This window comes from Cheilinus undulatus, linkage group 21, assembly GCF_018320785.1.
Source record: "Cheilinus undulatus linkage group 21, ASM1832078v1, whole genome shotgun sequence".
Lineage (NCBI taxonomy): Eukaryota > Metazoa > Chordata > Actinopteri > Labriformes > Labridae > Cheilinus > Cheilinus undulatus.
In genome coordinates, this window is record NC_054885.1 from 7550637 (window position 1) to 7569869 (window position 19233).

At 39.5% G+C, this 19233-nt stretch overlaps 1 protein-coding gene across 2 annotated transcripts; it reads right to left on the reverse strand.

Moving 5' to 3' along the window:
- Window positions 1–1041: 1041 nt before the first annotated feature.
- tefb (TEF transcription factor, PAR bZIP family member b) lies at window positions 1042–18363 on the reverse strand. Of its 2 annotated transcripts, XM_041817341.1 has the most exons (5): window positions 17914–18363; window positions 8962–9171; window positions 5652–6212; window positions 3217–3434; window positions 1042–1650 (listed from the first exon to the last, which is right to left on the reverse strand). In XM_041817341.1, the coding sequence occupies exons 1-5, from the start codon at window positions 18017–18019 to the stop codon at window positions 1435–1437; spliced, it is 1311 nt and encodes a 436-aa protein (XP_041673275.1). In that variant the 5' UTR covers window positions 18020–18363; the 3' UTR covers window positions 1042–1434. The 2 variants fall into 2 exon arrangements, with proteins under 2 accessions (XP_041673275.1, XP_041673276.1); XM_041817342.1 differs by lacking the exon at window positions 8962–9171 and having other exon boundaries at window positions 17914–18361.
- Window positions 18364–19233: the final 870 nt, after the last annotated feature.

The following is a 19233-nucleotide window of genomic DNA, read 5'->3' on the forward strand; positions in this document are numbered from 1 at the left end:
GAGGTAAATCACTGTGCGCCCTGTCCTCTGTGTGTCTCACACATTTATATTTATATATATATATATATATATCATATATATATTTTATAGAGAAAGAAATCCCAGAAAACCATAGAAATGTGTTTTTAAAACAAACATCCAAAAGCACAGTTTAGCCTTTAATCCCTGCACTGGTTTCATTAAAAGTATTGTTCCTTAAAGGAGAGAATCTGACATATTGATGTACATCACAATCAACAGATCATTATTACCATCAGAATAAATACAGCACTCGTCGACTATTTGGCAGATAGAAGGAATAGTATTGGTTAATAATAAAGACACAGTCTCTATGAGACATCAGTTATTTACAGAGCAGTCCGCTTTGGGCCTTTCTTTAAAAGAAAAATCAATCCAGCCGTCATCACTACACTGAGCGCAGACAGGCAGAGGCTGCAGCGCCCCCTACCTGCAGTGTGCAGTAAAATAAACATCCCTACATATGAATGTACCCCTCCACCTGTGAGGGCCCCGCGGATCATCACACTTTTACCTTCAACACAAACACTCTAAAAACTACAACTCCCTGTACCTGTTGTAGTTTCATCCTCTCTTAAAGAAACAAAAATGTTTCTCTGAATGTGCGTGTGTGCGTCTTTTTAATGTGTGTGTGTGTGGTTTCAAAGCTGATCTGAGTTAGTAAAAAGTCTCAGCAGCTTCAAACTGAAGCTCATGCATGTTTCCTCTCTGTGACTCAGGTGTCTCACCTTGAATCTTTGTTTTAATAAAGTGTGTGTTCATGGACAGCTCAGTGATGCACACACACGTTTACACACTTTATATACAGACAGAGTGTGTGTGACAACAAGGAAGAAGTGTGTGTCGATCACACCTCGTTCTCTCTGACCTGACGCCTCTTTGAACCTCTGGATGGAAGAACCTCGACTGTCTGTCTCCTCCCTCCCTCTCTCTCTCTCCTCTCCTCTCTTTCTCTGACAGGTTATTCTAAATACAGACACAGACATAAAGATAAGTGCAACATGAGGACGGGTTAGGAAGGAACAAGAAGAAGAAGTGCACATATAGAAACGATGTGTGGATGATTTCAATGTTGTGATTCTTTAAAATCAGACTGCTCCGTGTTTCCGTCTGTGATTTGTCCACAGACAGATCATGTGTGTTTCCGTGTTTGTGTTTTTTGAGAATCCACATTTGTCCTCTCTCTCCTCTGTGAGTGTAGGAGCCAGGCGCTCTCCACAGGCCTCCCTGTGACTACAGCTCCCATGATGCCTCACTGCCTGCAGTGTGTATCAGAGCCTCCAGCGTGGTGTCACACACACTGACTGGAGCTACGGTTCAAATTTAGATCCCTTGATGTTTGTATCGTGTTGAATTCTGCGGGGGGCGGAGTTCAGCTTCATGTCGATTCGTCGTTTCTTACGGAGATCATGGTTCTTACAGCGGGCCGTATTTCGCCTCATACCTGGCCAGGATGTTCTTACAGCGGCCACAGTCCTTCCTCAGCTCGGCCACCTGCTGCCTCAGTGCCGCGTTTTCCCGCTCCAGGAAAGACGCCCGCACCGTGATCTGGTTCTCCTTCAGACGGCGAGCATCACGAGAACGCTTTGCTGCCATGTTGTTCTTCTTCCTTCTTGACCAGTACTTCTCATCCTGACAGAACCACAGGGTTAGTTAATACAGAACAGGAAGGAATCAGTGGAACCAACATTAAAGAGGGATTTTATCCTAACATCTGCGCTAGAAGACCACCCCTGTCTTTAATCTCTAATCCAGAAATCCCCTCTCTGCTTAGGATGGCTACACACTAGATCAGCCTTTCCAAACCAGGATGCTGTGAGTCCGTCTGTTATCATTAGGGCTTTAAATTCAATCAGGAGTTACCGTGAACATGCAGATCACCAGCTATGCTGGCATTATTAGTCAAAATTGTCTCATATGCCCTTTTCTTAAAAATAACATCAGTTTTCAGGTCCATGCACCTGTTCTGTGTAAATATAGACATTTTAAATGTTTTAAGAGCGCTTGAAGTTTCTTGTTAAATCAATTTCAACAGGAATTTCTCAGAAGTTAAGGGCTGTAGAATGCTGTGTTTGTTTTTTTTTAACATTATTTTTGTGGCTTTTTTGCCTTCATTTTAACACGAGAGGTGAAGAGAGACAGGAAAAATGGGGAGAGAATGACGGAAGAAATGCATCAAACAGCACTGAGACTAGAGATTTTTGAAATATTTCGGGGGGGGGGGGCTTCACTGTAAAAAGGTTGAGAAATGCTATACTGCATGATTTAATTCCTGATCATGGGATCCAAATTAACCCCTCTCAAAAATATCAAGGGTGGGAGCCAGTTCTAGGCTTGATAGAGCCAGTTATTTGTTCAAATAACTCTTAAGTGTGCAATGACAATGATTATTTTGCTGAGAAATATCTAATTTTAAATATTAAACATTTGGAATTAAATACTGTAGATCAGACAGCCTCTGACAGAATACCAGCAATAGCCAATGAGAGCTAGAAGATGGGAAGCATCACTGGTCTGATGCTGCATGCTTTTTCAGTTTGCAAACTTGGATGTGAACATAAACCCGACTTTTTTGTCCTCTTAGCCAAGATTCTGCCCATATTCTTTTTCATGCTTCCCTAAACTGCTGATGTCTGCCATCCTCTACATTTCTTTTTCAGCTGAAGTCATGCTTGATAACGTAAATTTCTGTAACATCTTTTAACTATGGAATCACCACGCCGAAATCAACTACAAACAGCAGATGTATGATCTTGCTGTCTGGCCAAATTGTCCATTTTGGATTTATTACATTCATATATTTTAACTGGATTTTAGAAATGTGATTTAAATATCATCATGTGTGTAGCCAACCTTACAGAGGCTTCAATCTTTACCGTTCTGAGCTGAACACTGAGGGGACTTTAAGTTGGACCTAGTGTGCAATTCTTAGCATGCACACCTGTTTTCCATTGGTAGAACCATCCTATCCCCTGTTTTTCTAATAATATTATTAAATGTTAAACATTTCTTCAATACTCTACACTTGTACTTTATGTTTTATATCATACATTCCTTACTTTAGATCCCAATTTTCTACTTCTGTATTGTGTAAAAAAGAGCAACTAAAACAACCAAACCCCCCCATAGGGATCACTGAAGTATCTCTGATTCTGTTTCTCTTCCTCCTCTTCATCATTATCAAATATAACATCCTACCTTCTGTTCGTCAGGAACAAACACCTTCTTTGCCTTCTTGATCATGGGCTGAGGTTTCAACTCCTCGTCAGAAAATTTGTGTTTTCTCGGGTTGAAGAGCTCACCACCCGGCACGCTGGACAGGACCAGGTCTGTGGGGTCAGGCTGGAAGTTAATGTCCACCTCAATGGCTTCGGGATCGATGGGGGATGGCGTGTTACGATCTGCAGGGCTACGATCTGTGGGTGTGATGGGACAGAGTCAACTTAGATACAAGAGAGGCCAACATAAACTATATATGAACACAGAACGAGACTGAAATTTAAGATGATGAGCCTTTATGTTGTTTTTTTTAAGATTATTATCGTGGCTTTTTGCCTTTATTTGGTAATACAGCTGAAGTGAGAAAGGAAATATGGGGAGAGAGTGGGGGAAGACATGCACCAAACATTACCGAGAACTTGAATTGACCCTACAACCAGTGCAATGACGACTACACAGCCTCTGTATACGAGTGCGAACTAAGCTGACCAGCGCCATATGGTGTTTCTTTTTAAGCTGTGTGAAGGAGTGGGGTTGCATTCATCTCAGTGTAATGACCAAGTTTACAGTTATGATTTTACTGAAGTTGACTGCAAAATAATGAATCTTGACAAAGTATGCATCTTTTCAAACGTTGAGGTTTCAGGCAGCTTTATTTTGTTTTTATAGAAAAGTTGTAGATTAAGGGTATATGCAGGTGTGCTTTAAATGATGAACTCTGTCATGACTGTCATGAATTTTTAAGAATAAATGCAGCAACACTCAACAGCAGGGATCATCAACTACATTTGCACTACGGCCAGATTTAGTCTTGACAGAGATTGTGGAGGACGGACTTTTAACTGAACTAAAATAAAATAAATATCTTAGGCGAATAAACATGTATTAGAATTTGCATTTTCTTTTAAAAATGCACATAATTTTTAGCCGTTAACAGTGTGATCCGTCTCTACTAGCTATACTGGAGCCAGCCACAAGGTGACAATTGAGATATTTAACTACATATTTTCAGGGTTGTCATGTGGTCCATCACTGGTTATGATGGTTATATAGTGCGTCCCGATTGGTAAAAAAACATTTGCAGAAAAGCAAGCAGGAAAATTTTCACTCAAAGAGATGGAAGTATGAGGTTGACACAGCAAACTGTAGTTTTAATCAGGACTTTTTCTGCACAAGCAGATCAAATGTCAAGTTGTTCTTGATAAAACTGTATCAATATTCATCATTTTTGGGGTTGATATAATAACTGCAGATATTTAAAACCTAAAGATTCCCCCATAATCATAACACCTTGATCTTCTAAGGGCCGTATGAAAAGCTTTGGGGGACTGATATGGCTCCTGAGCCGCCAGTTGATGATCACTGCTCTACGGGTCTAAAATAGAATATTAACTTTTTGATATTACAATCCTAATTTCATCACTTTGGACTTAAAGTCCATTTTAATCTTCAACTAAAGTTATATTATAGAGTGCAACACTATTTTCAACATTGTAATCATGGTATAAAGTGTACAGATTCTAAGAATCTATACCAGCTTCTAGCCTCATGCAACATGTTTCTGTTCCAAATCCAAAATATATAGGTTAATTCTGGAGATGACAGCGCATATAAAGTAACAATACTAGAATGTAAATATTCCAGATGATAGCTGGTGACTATTTCCATCCATGGTCCCTTTTAGATGCTGCTTAAAAACACTCTCAGATAGTGTGGGAGCTTGTAAAATGTACTCATGCAGTGTGAGAAAGCATTGCTTGTTTGCACGAAATAAATTATTAACTGTGATCAATTTCTGAAGTTTACATTGGGATTTTCATGACTGACAGTATCAAAACATACACGAGCTGAAAGCTACAGATCAAAAGTTGCAAAAAGATAAAGAGAGCACCGTCTAAATTGCACAAATACATTGGCAGCATTTGAAAAGTGGGTGTAACTGACAAGGGCAAGCGATTCCCTCACTACTTGTCAGTCTGAGTCTTACTGCTAATATAATTGTGATATTTAGAGTGTGCTGAATTTTTTAATGATAAAATGGAAGAATTTAAGAAATATTAGGAGTCTGATTTCTATTTTTGTTGCCACAGTATACAGAAAGGTATCAGTATAGTTGGATATTCATTAGAATCTACATGAAGTGTAGGATTACACTGAGTCAGTGACACAGGCTCAAAGGTCAGGTTTAATCAGTGAGTCTATATGGGAAAGTTTAGTTTATATTACATCAAACATAATGATTAACTACACATTTACACCCAGAGTAAGCTGAAATAAATAAATGATTAACTTCCTTATAAGTTATCTTAATGATCATAAACAAAGAGGAACTGTTTCTGAAAGTGGAATCTAAAGAGAAAAAGCAGTCAACAGTTTTTAACCCCGCCCTCACTTTGACAATCTAACTATCTCACCTGTTTTCTTCGGTTTCACTTCTTTTTCTTTTTCCTCCTCCTCCTCTTCTTCTTCTTCTTCTTCTGCCATCGCCTCCTCACAAAGTGCCTCCTCTTCTTGTCCTCCCTCCTCCTCTTCATCATCCTCCTCTAGTTTGGCAGGCTGTAAGGTGGTGACTGTCAGCGGCTCCTCAGTCTCAGAGGTGACCGTGGAGCTGGTGGGGGAGGATGCTGAGGCTTCGGCGGGAGCAGGAGGAGCAGTAGGAGGAGTCGTTGTAGTAACCTTGAGGATGGATTTGCCTTTACTTTCTGTGGAGCTCAGTGTCTTCTGCAGCTCCTCCTCCTCCAGGCTCACGGGGATCCCGTTCTCCAGGAGGAACTCGTCCAGGTCCATGTACTCCAGGTGGAACGTCTCCCCATCGTATGGGATGGTTTTCTCCCAGATGGCAGGGGTCAGGGAGGCTGATACTCCTCCACCGCCGCCGCCTCCTCCACCACCTCCTCTGGATCCTCCACCTGCACTTGAGCCGTCCCCGCTTGCCTCCACATCGTCAGAGGAGCACAGCTTCTCCTTCTCGATCTCTGTTTGAAAAACATAGGAGGACACACGGTTAAACGGGCGGAGAGATTTTATACTGAACACATCAGAGCTGCTTTAGAGGAGGAGGATGTACATGTGGAGGAGAGCCTGGTAATGTAAAACAGGTGGATGGAAGGGGGTGTGTTGGTAGGGCTGGGAAATATAGAGTTTTTACCAGACATGAGTATATTTATTCAATAGTAAGACAATATTGTCTTGTATTTATATGTTTCTACTGCCTTTATTATGCTACTGATGAGTGCAAAGTAAAATGGCCTGATTCAGAAAGTGTCTGTAGATATCAGGCCTAATACTCTGTAAAAATAATGTTTATAGCAAGAAATGAAAGTGAGTCTTTGTCTTAATGTTACAATGGCAAGTTATCTTTGCATGTGTTTTGTAAACGGCTCAAAGGCAAGTGAACATTTATTATGCACCTTTATTTTGATTGACTTGGAGACTTCCTGCACAGGCAGAAGTTTTATTCTGATAAAAACACATAGACGTAACAAACAGGAAATGTCAAGATGAAAGTGCATGGAAGGCTAGCAGCGAAAGGAAAAGAGACGGTGATAAAACATAAACAGGGAAAGCAAAATGAACAGTAAAGCTGCAGTTGAAAGTGGGAACCAAGTAAGTTTATAGTATTTACACAGGTAAAACAGTTTAGAGGTGTTATTTCATAACTCTTAGTGTAGATATTCAGGTAATTGTTTTATTAGTAAGCCTAGCTTTGTTTATTTTATGTCTAAGTCTTGGTTGGTTTAGCAGGCTTATGTCATACAAGAAAGGTAAACTTAAAATCACTAAACCATCAATCCTGGCTAACTTCTCTTGACCAGATGCTACATGTTTTATTCTATTTAAGAACCATTTCTATTCATTTTTTTTCCATAAACAAGGTTATTTTTGTGTCATGTCTCATGTACATGTTGGCCTTGTGCGGCTGGCTGTAATAAAAGTACGAGTAAGCACGATATTACTGGCATGATATTGGTATTAGCAGATAGGAACATTTCTGCCGATATTTACAACTGATGTATTGGCTATAAAAATCTAACTATATCAGCTGGTCCTAAGATCAATTAAGTGTGGAGGTCTAGGCTGGACCAACTGACACAGCCTATGTATGAAGTCTTTTTCTTTATTCATTATCATTCTCTACAGTGTAAAGTGTGTTTTAAATGATGAAATTTGTTAATTTCTTCATCACAACTTTTTTACTTAATAGTTTTCATTATGGTCGATTTTACTTCTGTTAACTGTAGTAACTGTATTTTTATTTGAGTTCAGTAGTCTTGTACTTTTCCCACCACTGCTGAAGCATCCGTGGTGGTTTCCATATTGAAAACACATCTCTAAATTTTGTTCAATCCAGAAAATAACAAGTCAGAGCGTAGACCGGCCTTTAAACTCCCGACTGAGGATGCACCAATACCAAATCTTCCAGTGTGCGTACTTGCAGTTGGGTACTCACTGATACAAAGTACAAAAATAAGCACTTAACAATACCACAACTGTTTTCTTCAAAGATGTGCCACATCCTTCCCCTTGAGAATTTATGAGTGCATATTTTTCATTCTTATCTACTTTTTTCATCCTCATTTCTGTTAAAATATGAGCAATCTGCAGACTTATGCATACTCACATAGAGAATACAGTATCAGATACAAGTACTTAGGCTTGATGTCAGCATGCATGCTCAATACTGGTAACACTATCTGTACATTCAAACACCCAATGAACAACAAAACGATGGCTTGTATCATATCAGCTGTGCCCTTAATAATGCATAAATTGTCCTTAATTGAAAAAATACGGATGCATTCTACAAAAAGCACCCCTGCAAATCATAAAGAGGTATGAACTTCAGCCATAAAGATGGGCATTTTAGCATGGCGTGCATATGACTTCCAGTGCTTCTGCCAACAGTGGAGACACAGGGAACTGCAATTGCTCTCACCTCTGCATTGGCAGCGGAGATTACCGCTTGTGTAGAACTGATTTTGTTTATATTCATTATTCAGAGAAAAAAACAGATATAAAATTGTGTACTGATTCATCTAGAAAATGTAGAGATACAAATTTTTGGTCCATATTGCCCACCCCTAGTTTGCAGACATCAGAGCTGGAGGAGGAGACATGAGCACACATGGAGGAGAGCCTGATAAAACAGGCAGGTGGATGGAGGGGGGTGTGGTGGAGGTGTGACATCTGCATGATAACAAATACACATAAATGAGTTTTAAAGTGTAAGATAGATGCTAAAATTAAATAAATATTCAAAGAAGATGGGGATTACCAGGGTGTAGAGGAGGAAAAACAGAGGACAGAGCACATTAGAGGAAGAGATGTGCTGTTTCCACACCTGCACCCCAAAACCCAACCACACACAGTACACACTAAATACCACTGAAGTGTGGTGTTTAATGAAAAGCCTGGCAGTGTGAGTATCTAAGAGTGTGTGTATGATCAGTGTGTTGTGTTCACAAATGAGTAGAGATAACTTAGAACTTCATGTTCTTTTATATTTTCTGACAGCCTCTGGTAAAACTGACCAAAAACGACCTAACGTACGTCCTTCAAAATCCCGCCAAACTTACGGACATGATTTGACATTACAACAATAGTAATGGGGAAGCATTTAATAGAGATTAAAGTGCATTTAGTTGTTCGTACGGCTAAATAACCGTCGTCTTTGACACGACATTCACAGCCGGACAAACGGCTCTTTGTGCTCGGTGCGCTTACCGTCGTCTCCCTCCTCCAGAATGTTCGGTGGCGGGATGTCCATGATTTTCTTCAGAACAAACGGAAAAGATTTCTGTGGAGCCGCTTTAGTCACGGTCCCACCGGGCTGAACAGCCACATTCAGCGCGGCTTTACCAGGCATTGTTTCCCTGCAACCACCGAGCACACCCGGACGATGACCCTGACTGATACCGACAGCTGCCTCCTTTACTGGGGAAAACAACGGAGAAAAACGACACGAGGCTCCGTCAAAGGTTTAAAGTACAGCTATTGTTCCTGCTCCTTTTGTCAATATTAACGTACTGAAGGCAAAAACAACACTACACGAGCTCTCTGTCCTCCTCACACACCGAGCTCGATGATTGGATATTCATTAGCTCATAACTCCGCCTACTCAAAGGATAGTAAGATCTGATTGGCTGATGGCACTGCCCACTAGAATAAATACAGCGGTTGGGCGCTCCCCTTTGTCTGTGTAGTAGATCCACCACCGGCACTCGTCCTGAACATCCTTTTATACTTTTAATATAACCTATCTTTTTAAACATAAAGTAAGCGGAATGAAAATATAGTTTAAATTGGTTTAGCAATAAAGACATACTCTAGTGTAGCCGGAAATAAATTAAGTTAATCTGTAAACTTTTTCTGCAGCTTCGGCATGCAAACATGAGAAAAAGGTATTAAAACACTCATCGGCACTGTTTCACCATCACACCTGATCACTCTCCTCTCCACACACACTCAGAGTAAACACACTCACTGCAGTGAGCTCCATCCTGCACAGGAGCCCACTCGTGGCCAAACACGTGCCCCCGCCCGCACCCTCCTCACGTGAAAGTACAAGCTGCTGGGGGCGTGGCTTCAGACATTCAGCACGTGCAAGCCAAGGCAGCTCTGTCTGAACAACTGGCACGAGACCACAGGTAGCAGAGTACATGTTGTTTACCAGACGTACCGCTCTAATAACGTTATTATTAAATAGACATTTACATTAACGTGATTTATGTCTGCGCACAGCTTTGGTTCGACATGTTTTAATGTTATGATCCAGAACTCATATTTTTAACTCTACCCACTTTGTCCGGTTTTTTCAAGCATCATATCATCCTTTCTGCTAAATGTGAAATCCTCTCCATCAAACTCTTATATTTCCACAACAAAAGATGAAATCTCACGTTTGCGTGCACGCGCTGCTCTTGCACGCCACAGTGAGCGCGTGATGCTCCTTCAGGATGTTTGGGTTCAGGAACACGATGTTCAAACCGAGCAACACCAACACCCCACCTTCAACACCAACCGAGCTTTATTCTAACCACAGTATTTGCACGGTGCACCGTGCGTGGTGTGCGCATGTTTGTGTGAGCGCGCGTGTGCTGCAGGAGGTGAAGTGGTTAAAATCTGCTGCAGCCTGAGCACACAGAGAAGACTGATGCTGCTGACTCTCCCTCCTTCTCTTAAAGGAAGCAGGCAGGAGTGTGTTGTCATCAGCAGTAACAGCTCTGTGGATCTCTGTGCAAAATTGATATTTTCCCCCCAAGATGTACCTTGATTACTGATTCAAAGTAGAGGTGCACTTATGCATTTGCTATTATCTGTACCAGCTGATATCAGTCCTGTCAACAACAACAAACTATCTGCAAACAGTGTTGCACGCACCAAAGCTAGTGTATCAGTTGTGCTACAGTCATTTGGAAGCTGGAGAGCTAGTGTACCTTACTGCTGCTTCAGAGAGAAGGTTTTTGATTGGACAAAGAAGTCACCTGTTGGACAAACTCATGGATAAACTTTACTGCAAAAGGTCTGCAGAGTGACAGTATGCCATGGTCTCTGTAAAAGATCAGCAACATGCAGTTTGTAACAGTGAGATCAGATGACCCATTATAAACATGATTATAGCCCATTCCAGCAGAGGAATAGGATCTAAGGATGCATGATATTACTGTCATAATATCAGCAGATATTAGCTTAATTATTTGTTGAATTAGCATATCTGAAATTTTCTGCTGTTAGATTGCGGTAAATATTGGTTTATATAAGATGCAAATAGAAGGGGTTGAACAATGCTGTTTTTCAGGGGCCATGCCGATTATTTGTAATTCATAATAATGAAAGATATTTGGAACCGATATGTATTTCTAATAATTAGGAGTGGGAATCACAAGTGGCCTCAAGATATGATATTATCAAGATGCCAGGATTCAACATTGCAGTTTTAAACATCTTGCAATACACAGAGCATTGCGACATATTGCTTTATCTATACAATTGTTTCAACTGTTTAGCTGATTTATCATTAGCCTTGCCTTCCTTTTTATCGTATTACTGCAGCACTTCATTTTCATGTGGCACTCCTTGCAAACCCCCATGTGCCATGCCCATGTTGTTTAGAGCCACAGCATCATCAGGTGGAGAGAAAGCAACCGATGCTATTTATCCAGTATCACAGACTTCAGCTCATATTAGCAATTAATTTTAAAAAATCGATACTTGGTGGAAGAAACTATAATATATTGCCGTAAAAAATATTGCGGTACTATACTGTATTGATTTTTTCCCTCACCCCTAATTATAATGTGCAATATGCACATATTGTGGCAAAAGTGAAATTGTATGATCAAAAAAGGGAAAAATAAACAATTAAGCCCTAACTCTAGAGATGGCAGAGCAACACAGTAGCAGCAGGAACACAGGAAGTTATTCCACACCCTACTGTGTCAGTGGCACCCAGGCTTAAGTGTCAGTTGGCAGGTACTCATGTGACATCTAGCCAATCAGACTGTGTTGTATGCAGGACTTTTGGTGAGAGTGTTGAGAGTGAAAATGGTGCTGGGGGGAGGACACACCTTGCAGTGGAGTTGAAGTAGAGCACTTTCTTATTGTTTGAATAAAATGCAGATACAAATAATCGAACAAATATCAAATTTAAGCATCAATAATTGGCCAGGTCAATGATCGATCAACCCCTTGAAGTGCTGAGCAATTAATCAAGTTTCATTTTCAATCATAATTTTGGCTAGAAGATAATAGGCCTAGCTGTAAATGTTGGCCTATATCAGCAATAACTAGCTACCATAAGTATGAATAAGTTTGAAGTTTAAGCGGAACCAACAAGACCAGTGTCAGCTGAAGCCTTTTTCTTTGTTCATCCATTAACTTTGGAGTGTGTTCAAGGACTGAACTATTAATATATTATATTGATTGGCTAAAATTAATTTGGAAATATCAGCATATCAAATATCTGCAAAAATACAATATTTGCATCCCTAGTAGGATCCCCTCAAAGCATGACCAATAACAACCAGGCACTCCAAGCATGAAAAAATGTGATAAATGACAACAAAGGAGAAGAACAGTGTAGAAATTAGAGTGTAGCATGTTTACATTTTGCGCTGCCTTCTATTACTTGTGCTGTCATGCCGATGATGTTGACCAATTAGAGCACAGAGCATTCGGCATGCACAAAAGTCAGAAGCATGCATAAATCAAATAGCAAAGTGAAAGAAGAATGATGAAGCTGGTGCTGTGAGATGGAAATATAAGATAGCGGACAAGTTTCTCAAGCTCTGGAAGCAACATCCCTGCCTTATTATCTGACATGATAGACTGATAAAAGAGAAATGTAAGCAAGAAATTGCAACAACCCGTGATGTTATTATCAAGCTAGTGCATCATTAATCATAGCTTTTGACCCTCTTCCTTACAGCATCATCACATTAGTCATGATGATTGGCACAGTACCACCATATGGTCTGACATGTTGACACAAACTTCTGGCTCTGTCTAATCTGACATTGTAACAGACAAAACAAACATGTAGACCTCAGCATAGGACATGGTTAAGTAACATTTCAACAAAGGAGACTAACATCAATCCTCATAAAAGTACTGAAAAGATGAAGAGCAAAGTCAGAATCTTAGAAAGTGCCTTTTTAGGAGTAAACAACATGTCATCTTAAACATGAGTAACAAACCTTAATTTTCCAAAAGAGCAGATTTAATTAAAAGAGCAGATAAATGGGATTACAGGGGTAGCATGCAAATGTCCACTTTGAGTCAGCCTTATTGTGTTATTCACCAGACGCTGCATAAACCACACACCCTGTTACACACAGGCCTGGTATGTTAAAACACTGAGTCATGAGTCTCCTTGCAGTCTCACACGTGTCACTAACAAAGCTCAATCAGACTTTGAGCAATTGCAATAAAGACACTTTTTATTTCTGCATTCAGCTTCTCTGTTATGTTTCTTTAAGAGTTATCACCTCAACTTTCAACTCAACTGGTGGGTTGGGACCAAAAGTGGGTTGCAAAGCTATTTTCAGAGGGTCGTGATTGTGTACTAGGTAAAAAGAAATGTGGTAAAAGTCTGATATATAGAAGCCCTTCACAGTCACACATCTATATATTTAAGTTTACTGTTTTCCTGTGACAAAATGTAAATTATTTTCTGAAGATCACCACTTATTTTATCTCATTATCCTGGAATATATCACTGGTCTTCCCATCATAACACAATTATTTACTGAGAGCAACAGAAAACTGCTAAATTTGGTTGGAAATGTTCATATCTGCCAATACCAGTAATTCAATTTTATGATATGTGCTGATATAATATCATGCCAATAATTTTGTACATCCTTAATAACTGTGGGCTGTGATTTTTTTTTATCTAAGAGGTGGTGATGGGTCCTGAGAGTAGACCAGTTGGGAGTCACTGGTCTAAATGGTGTTTTTATGCCTCTACGCCAGCAATTGCCAGGACTAAAGGAATCAATTTTCATGTTATACATCTGTATGGAAGCTCATACACCTGGGCCATTCATGTCAACACAATATCTCTGAGTAATTTTCCTCAAACTTAGCACACTTCCACTCTGACTCAACACCACACTGCAATCATTTCAGACGTAAAAGATCAAGGCGAAAAATACCCCAGTCCTGACTGTACTCTCTATTTGCTGTAGGGGTGTGTATCTGCCAGGCAGTAGTTCTAGATATCTAAAGATATCTGTAGATTTCAGGTAGTTTCACTTGGATGATAAGATGAAACGTCCAGGTGTGATAGAGTCAACAGAGTGCTCCTCAGATCCACACTGTAATACACAAATTGCACCTGCTGTCGCTGTACACAGTGAACTGCAGCATTTTCAGTTTAGTGTATGACATGTTTAATAGTTCGAGAATATTAGAAGATACGTAGTAAATAATAAACAAATGTGTGCATTAAATATGCAAATAACGCTGAGATGGAAGGATCAAGCTACGACTTTGAGCAGCTACACCTAATTTTACCTTATAAAGAGATAACTCATACAATTTTCCCATTGCACTGTATGAAAAATTTAGTACATAGCTACACATAAAATAAACTGATAGAAAACTAGCTAGTTGTTTAATCGGCTTTTATGAAGAAATGAACAGCGCATCAAGAACTGCACAAGACAGACTGTCTCTGTCCCGTCTATTAATGTCAAGGTATCATAATGCACGGGTAACTGGATCAGCCTGTCTGAAATATAATCACAAACTTTTCTAATGATATAAGAGGTAAGTCCTTTGTGCTTGTGTTAATAGCACAGGGTGTAATGGTATTACCTTGTAAACCCGTATAAAGGCTAGGGAATGGGATGGGCAATGATTTCTAAATAGTCATTTAAAAAAAAAAAACTTAAATTCATGTGACTATAAAATCAACTTAAAAAGCGCATATTTCTCCATTATTTTACCAGTGCCTGGTTGTAATGTGGCACTTTTCCCTACACATGGTGGCTGGAGCACATATTAAAGCTTCTGCTAACTTTCATTAAATGTAAGGAGAAGGCAGTAAGTCAGCCTTTGACTTCATAGTAAAGTACTTAGATCCTAAGAGGTCAGGGGTCACTATAATCCCACTACATATGAACTTGACCCATTAGGCTTGACCAACTATTGTACTTTCGCTGTCCCACAACTGTATACCTTGTGGAGGCATAAGTCAACCAAGCGCTAGCTCAAGTAAAGAGTGTACAGTCACTCAAAGTGATCAAGAAACATGTACCTTTTTTGTCCTGAAGTGCAATAACACACTACCTTAACCTTTTATTCTCACTGTCATTCTATACTGTTAAATATCTAATAAAATGTCTAAAAAGATCCTTTCTTAAAAGCAGTGATAAAGTGAGTTTAGAGAACAGAGAGGCAGTGATGATGTGATGAAACTGTGAGTGAGAGCCGTTTCAGTGCTGTTGCATCAGATGGGCAGAAACAGATCACACAGTTTGCTGACTAAATTGAACTCCCTGACTTTGATAACTACAGCGTGTTAGGAGGGAGCAAGCAGCATTTAAATTTAGACAGGACTCTGCTGAAGCAATAACTTTAGAAACATATCCATAAATATCCTTAAAACAGTCATCGATGAGTCCCTGATTACAGCAGGAGGAGTCTGATCAGTAGAAGAGACACCAGGAGAAACACAGGGAGCGTCTCAGGTCACAGCAGCTGTTTACCTGTTCTAATGACTCAGCAACAAGAACTACTCTCTGACTTCAGTAAATACAAGTAGACATTTTCTTTAAACATGTCAAAATACCACAATTTTAAACTCTGATATGACTTTGATAAGAATGAAATCATACCAATATCTGCTTGATACCCTGAAACAACAGTAGAAGTCCTATACTGAGTGATTTCTTGTTTTTAATTGCCAGAAATTGCAGGCAAACATGGTGTTTTAATTGTACTAAAACAAAAATTCCATATAATAAGGTTGTTGCTTCTATTGAATATACAGAAACTTATGAAACTACAGATATTCAGCTAAAAGAGAAATTACTGAGGGTGCAGAAATCCTAGCAGGGGCCTGAATATGAGTCCAACCTGTGGCTCCTTTCCAGCATGTCATTCCCCACTCTCTCATCCCTTTTCCTGACTCTGTCTGCTGTACTCCTCAATAAATGAAGGTACAAAAAGCTAAAAAGGAGGCAGAGAGTGTCTAACTTGCATGAATACATTAGCAACATTTGAAAGAGTGTGAGGAACTGGCACAGAGTGATAGATACTCATGATTCTCTGCAGTTCCAATCACTTTTCCAAGTTTGGCATGGCATACTTTAGATCAGTGATACTCAACACATGGCTCTTGAGCCCTATGTGGCTCTTTTTGTGATGATTTGTGGCTCTTTCACATCTGGATTTGAAATATTAGTCCCCCAGAAAATAATAATAAAAGGAAAACTTTGACCTTCGAATTATCTACTGCAAGTCACTTTATCATTTTTTTCTCACACTTGTACAGAGGGCTTTAATTATCAGACCTAATTGTCACCCTTTATTTTTGCCTGTATATTTCCAAGGCCCTTACTTGCAATTGTTTGCCCATTTTTTTCCTTTTTGCCACTTTTAATCCATTTGAGCTGCTTTTAGCCCATTTTTGCAACTTCTTTTTGCCACTTTTATCACATTTTTGCCCTTTTTTAACCGGTTTTGCCACTTCTATTATCTCCATTTGTATCACTTTTCACCCAGTTTTTGCTCTTTAATACCTATTTGCCCCTATTCACCAATTTTTGCCACTTTTTTTTTTTGCTGCTTTTTGACCATTTTAGCCAGCTTTAACTTATTTTTATTGCCACTTTAACCCATTTAAGAAATAAAACTACACATATTTGGTCATATTTTACAGTAAAAGAGGAGAGCTCTGTCTAACTTGCATAAATATGTTGGCAACATTTGAAATAGTAGGTAGAACTGGCAAGAGTGATCCAAACCTGTTTTCCTCTGCAGTTAAACCCATTATTCCAAATGCTACCGAAACATTTATTCAATTTGGACAGTGTGCATGAGGTTGCTTGCAATTTTAGGATATTACAGCAAGAACCAAATGGCTATCTAGGACAATGACTCTAGTGACAACAAAAATAAAGGCTTAGATATCCACTATTGGGGTTTGGTTTGTGTCTAATAACCAAAAAAGTGTTGTTTAAATTGTTTAAATTGCACAAATAAGCAACATTATACATAAATATGTTTGTAACATTGTGAAAAGCCAGTGGAGCAAGGAGCTAGGGGGCTCCAACCACATTACAAAGTGTTGCCAAAGTATTCATGATTGATGGCATCAAAAGGCTCTGAAACTTAATGAAACTACACATCTTCAGTCATATTTTTCATCTGAAGAGACTTTACCTACTTTACAGATACTTTGGGCAAAGAGCAACCAAAAGCATTGCTCCTCTGCAGTTCCAGCCATCTTAAACAATATCATCAGTGCATTTTTGCAACTTTGACAGCTTGCATGATATTGCCTGCAACTTTTGGTGATTACAAACAAGAAATTAAACAAACTAAGGTGTCTAGGACAATGGTCCTAGTAAGAATTACTAAAATAAGTGCCCATGTTACCCCGCATTGGGTAACTTTTAAATTGCAGAAATACTTGGCAACATTTAAAAAGTGGGTGTAACTCAACAGGAGCGAGGCCCCTCCCACCCACACCCACTTATCCAAACGTTGCCAACATATTTGTGAAATTCTGACAGTGTCCTCTCTCTTTTGATCATTTTTTCAAGCCTCAGTATGTTTTTCTTCTATCAAATATCAGAATAAAAAGCCTCTATCATTTTGAAAGATTGTAGAAAATTATGACAACCTTAAAAACCGGAAATGTCAAAGTTTTTGTACAATTTAGAGTTTGCCTGCAAGTCTTACTTACAAGAACAAACACTGACTCAATATCACCCATGTTTACTCAATACTTGGAATCCATTAGCTGTATTTTTTGTATCAAACTGATATTTATACTGTTTAAATCTCCCTAGAATCATCTCAAACATTGAAATTCTGGTATTATGACGATCCTAGATTGCTTTAACTACTTATAAAGCATTACAATGAGTACATAGACGTGTTCCGAGTACAAAGATATAAGTTTCACACCTGTTTCCAGGTTAAAATTAAGTTAATGACACTCACCTGTATCATCAAATGAAGGGAAGGAGAAAGGATAATCAGCCAGAGACCTGAGGAGGTCAGGAACGTCGCCTCTGTCCCCACAGTAGAGTTCATTAAAAGTCGACATGATGAACAGGGAAGTTAACAAACTCAAGTCTATGAAGAGACTGGCAAATTAGCGATAAAATGTTTGCCAAAGTCTCCAAACGAATCGTTAAAAACGAGCTATAAACGAAACTTCAGACCGCTGGCTAAAGCCAACAGAATAACCGTTAAAATACGGGCCAGTGAATGAGCCTCTAAACTGCTAACTAACGTCTCAAAAACGAACTGTTAAACCGCGAGCTTTACCCACAGAGTGAGATAAAGCCTCTATCTGTCAGACAGAGAGTCTGTCTGCTCTCCTCTGCGAACTTGAGTCACTTTTGTCCAACTTTACTCAAACTCACATCACGGGGACTCCTGCATGTGTCCAAACAACACCTATTCAAATGAGCTGAGCAGAACCAAGCCCCTGCTGCCCTGCACACGAAGGCGGTTCGTTCTAGCGCCTGTCAGTCAAAGCAAGGAGCCAATCAGAGAGCAGGAGGCGATAAAAACAACATCAGGCCTGTTCAGCTGAGCACATTTGTCTCCACGCACGGTAGCACGTGCGAGTGTGTGGGAGGCTCGAGGCCAGGTACAGCCGAGTGCTCCACGCCCCCTGGTGACGTGCTGGAGTAGTGCACTTCAAAGGTGATGGTATTAAACGACAAATGCGGTGAAGGAGGAAAGAGAGCAGAATCACATGGAGCTTTACAAGGGAAAAGAGCTGCATTTAAAGGATGATTCTGCAAAAGTTGTGTTAGTACATTCAGTACTTTTAATGTTATTTCAACCTGGAAGTGTTGTGTTTTTAAAATTCTTTAGATTATTAATGCTGTTGTTGTTGGTCAGTGAATTAAGAGAGAATTCCGACCCCCTACTCTTTTTTCAATTTTGTTTTGTTGTAGCCTGATGCTACAATTATTAGAAATATTTTTTCTCTCATTAATATAAACTCAGTACATCCATAATGATATTTATTATGTTTCTGTACTTTGTGACACTATTCAACATTTAAATAATCATATAGGTATAGAGATTTTTCCATCTTAAAATGCTTTTTAGAGCATAAACGTAATGCTTACATTAATTCAGGAAAGTTACCAATGTTTTTGTTCAATTTAAACAATAGGCTGGAGTTTTTCTGCAACCCAGACCAGTCCCTGCTGAAAAAATCCCCCACAGCATGATGCTGCCACCACCATGCTTCACTGTTGGGATGGTATTGGGCAGGAGATGAGCTGTGCCTGGTTTCCT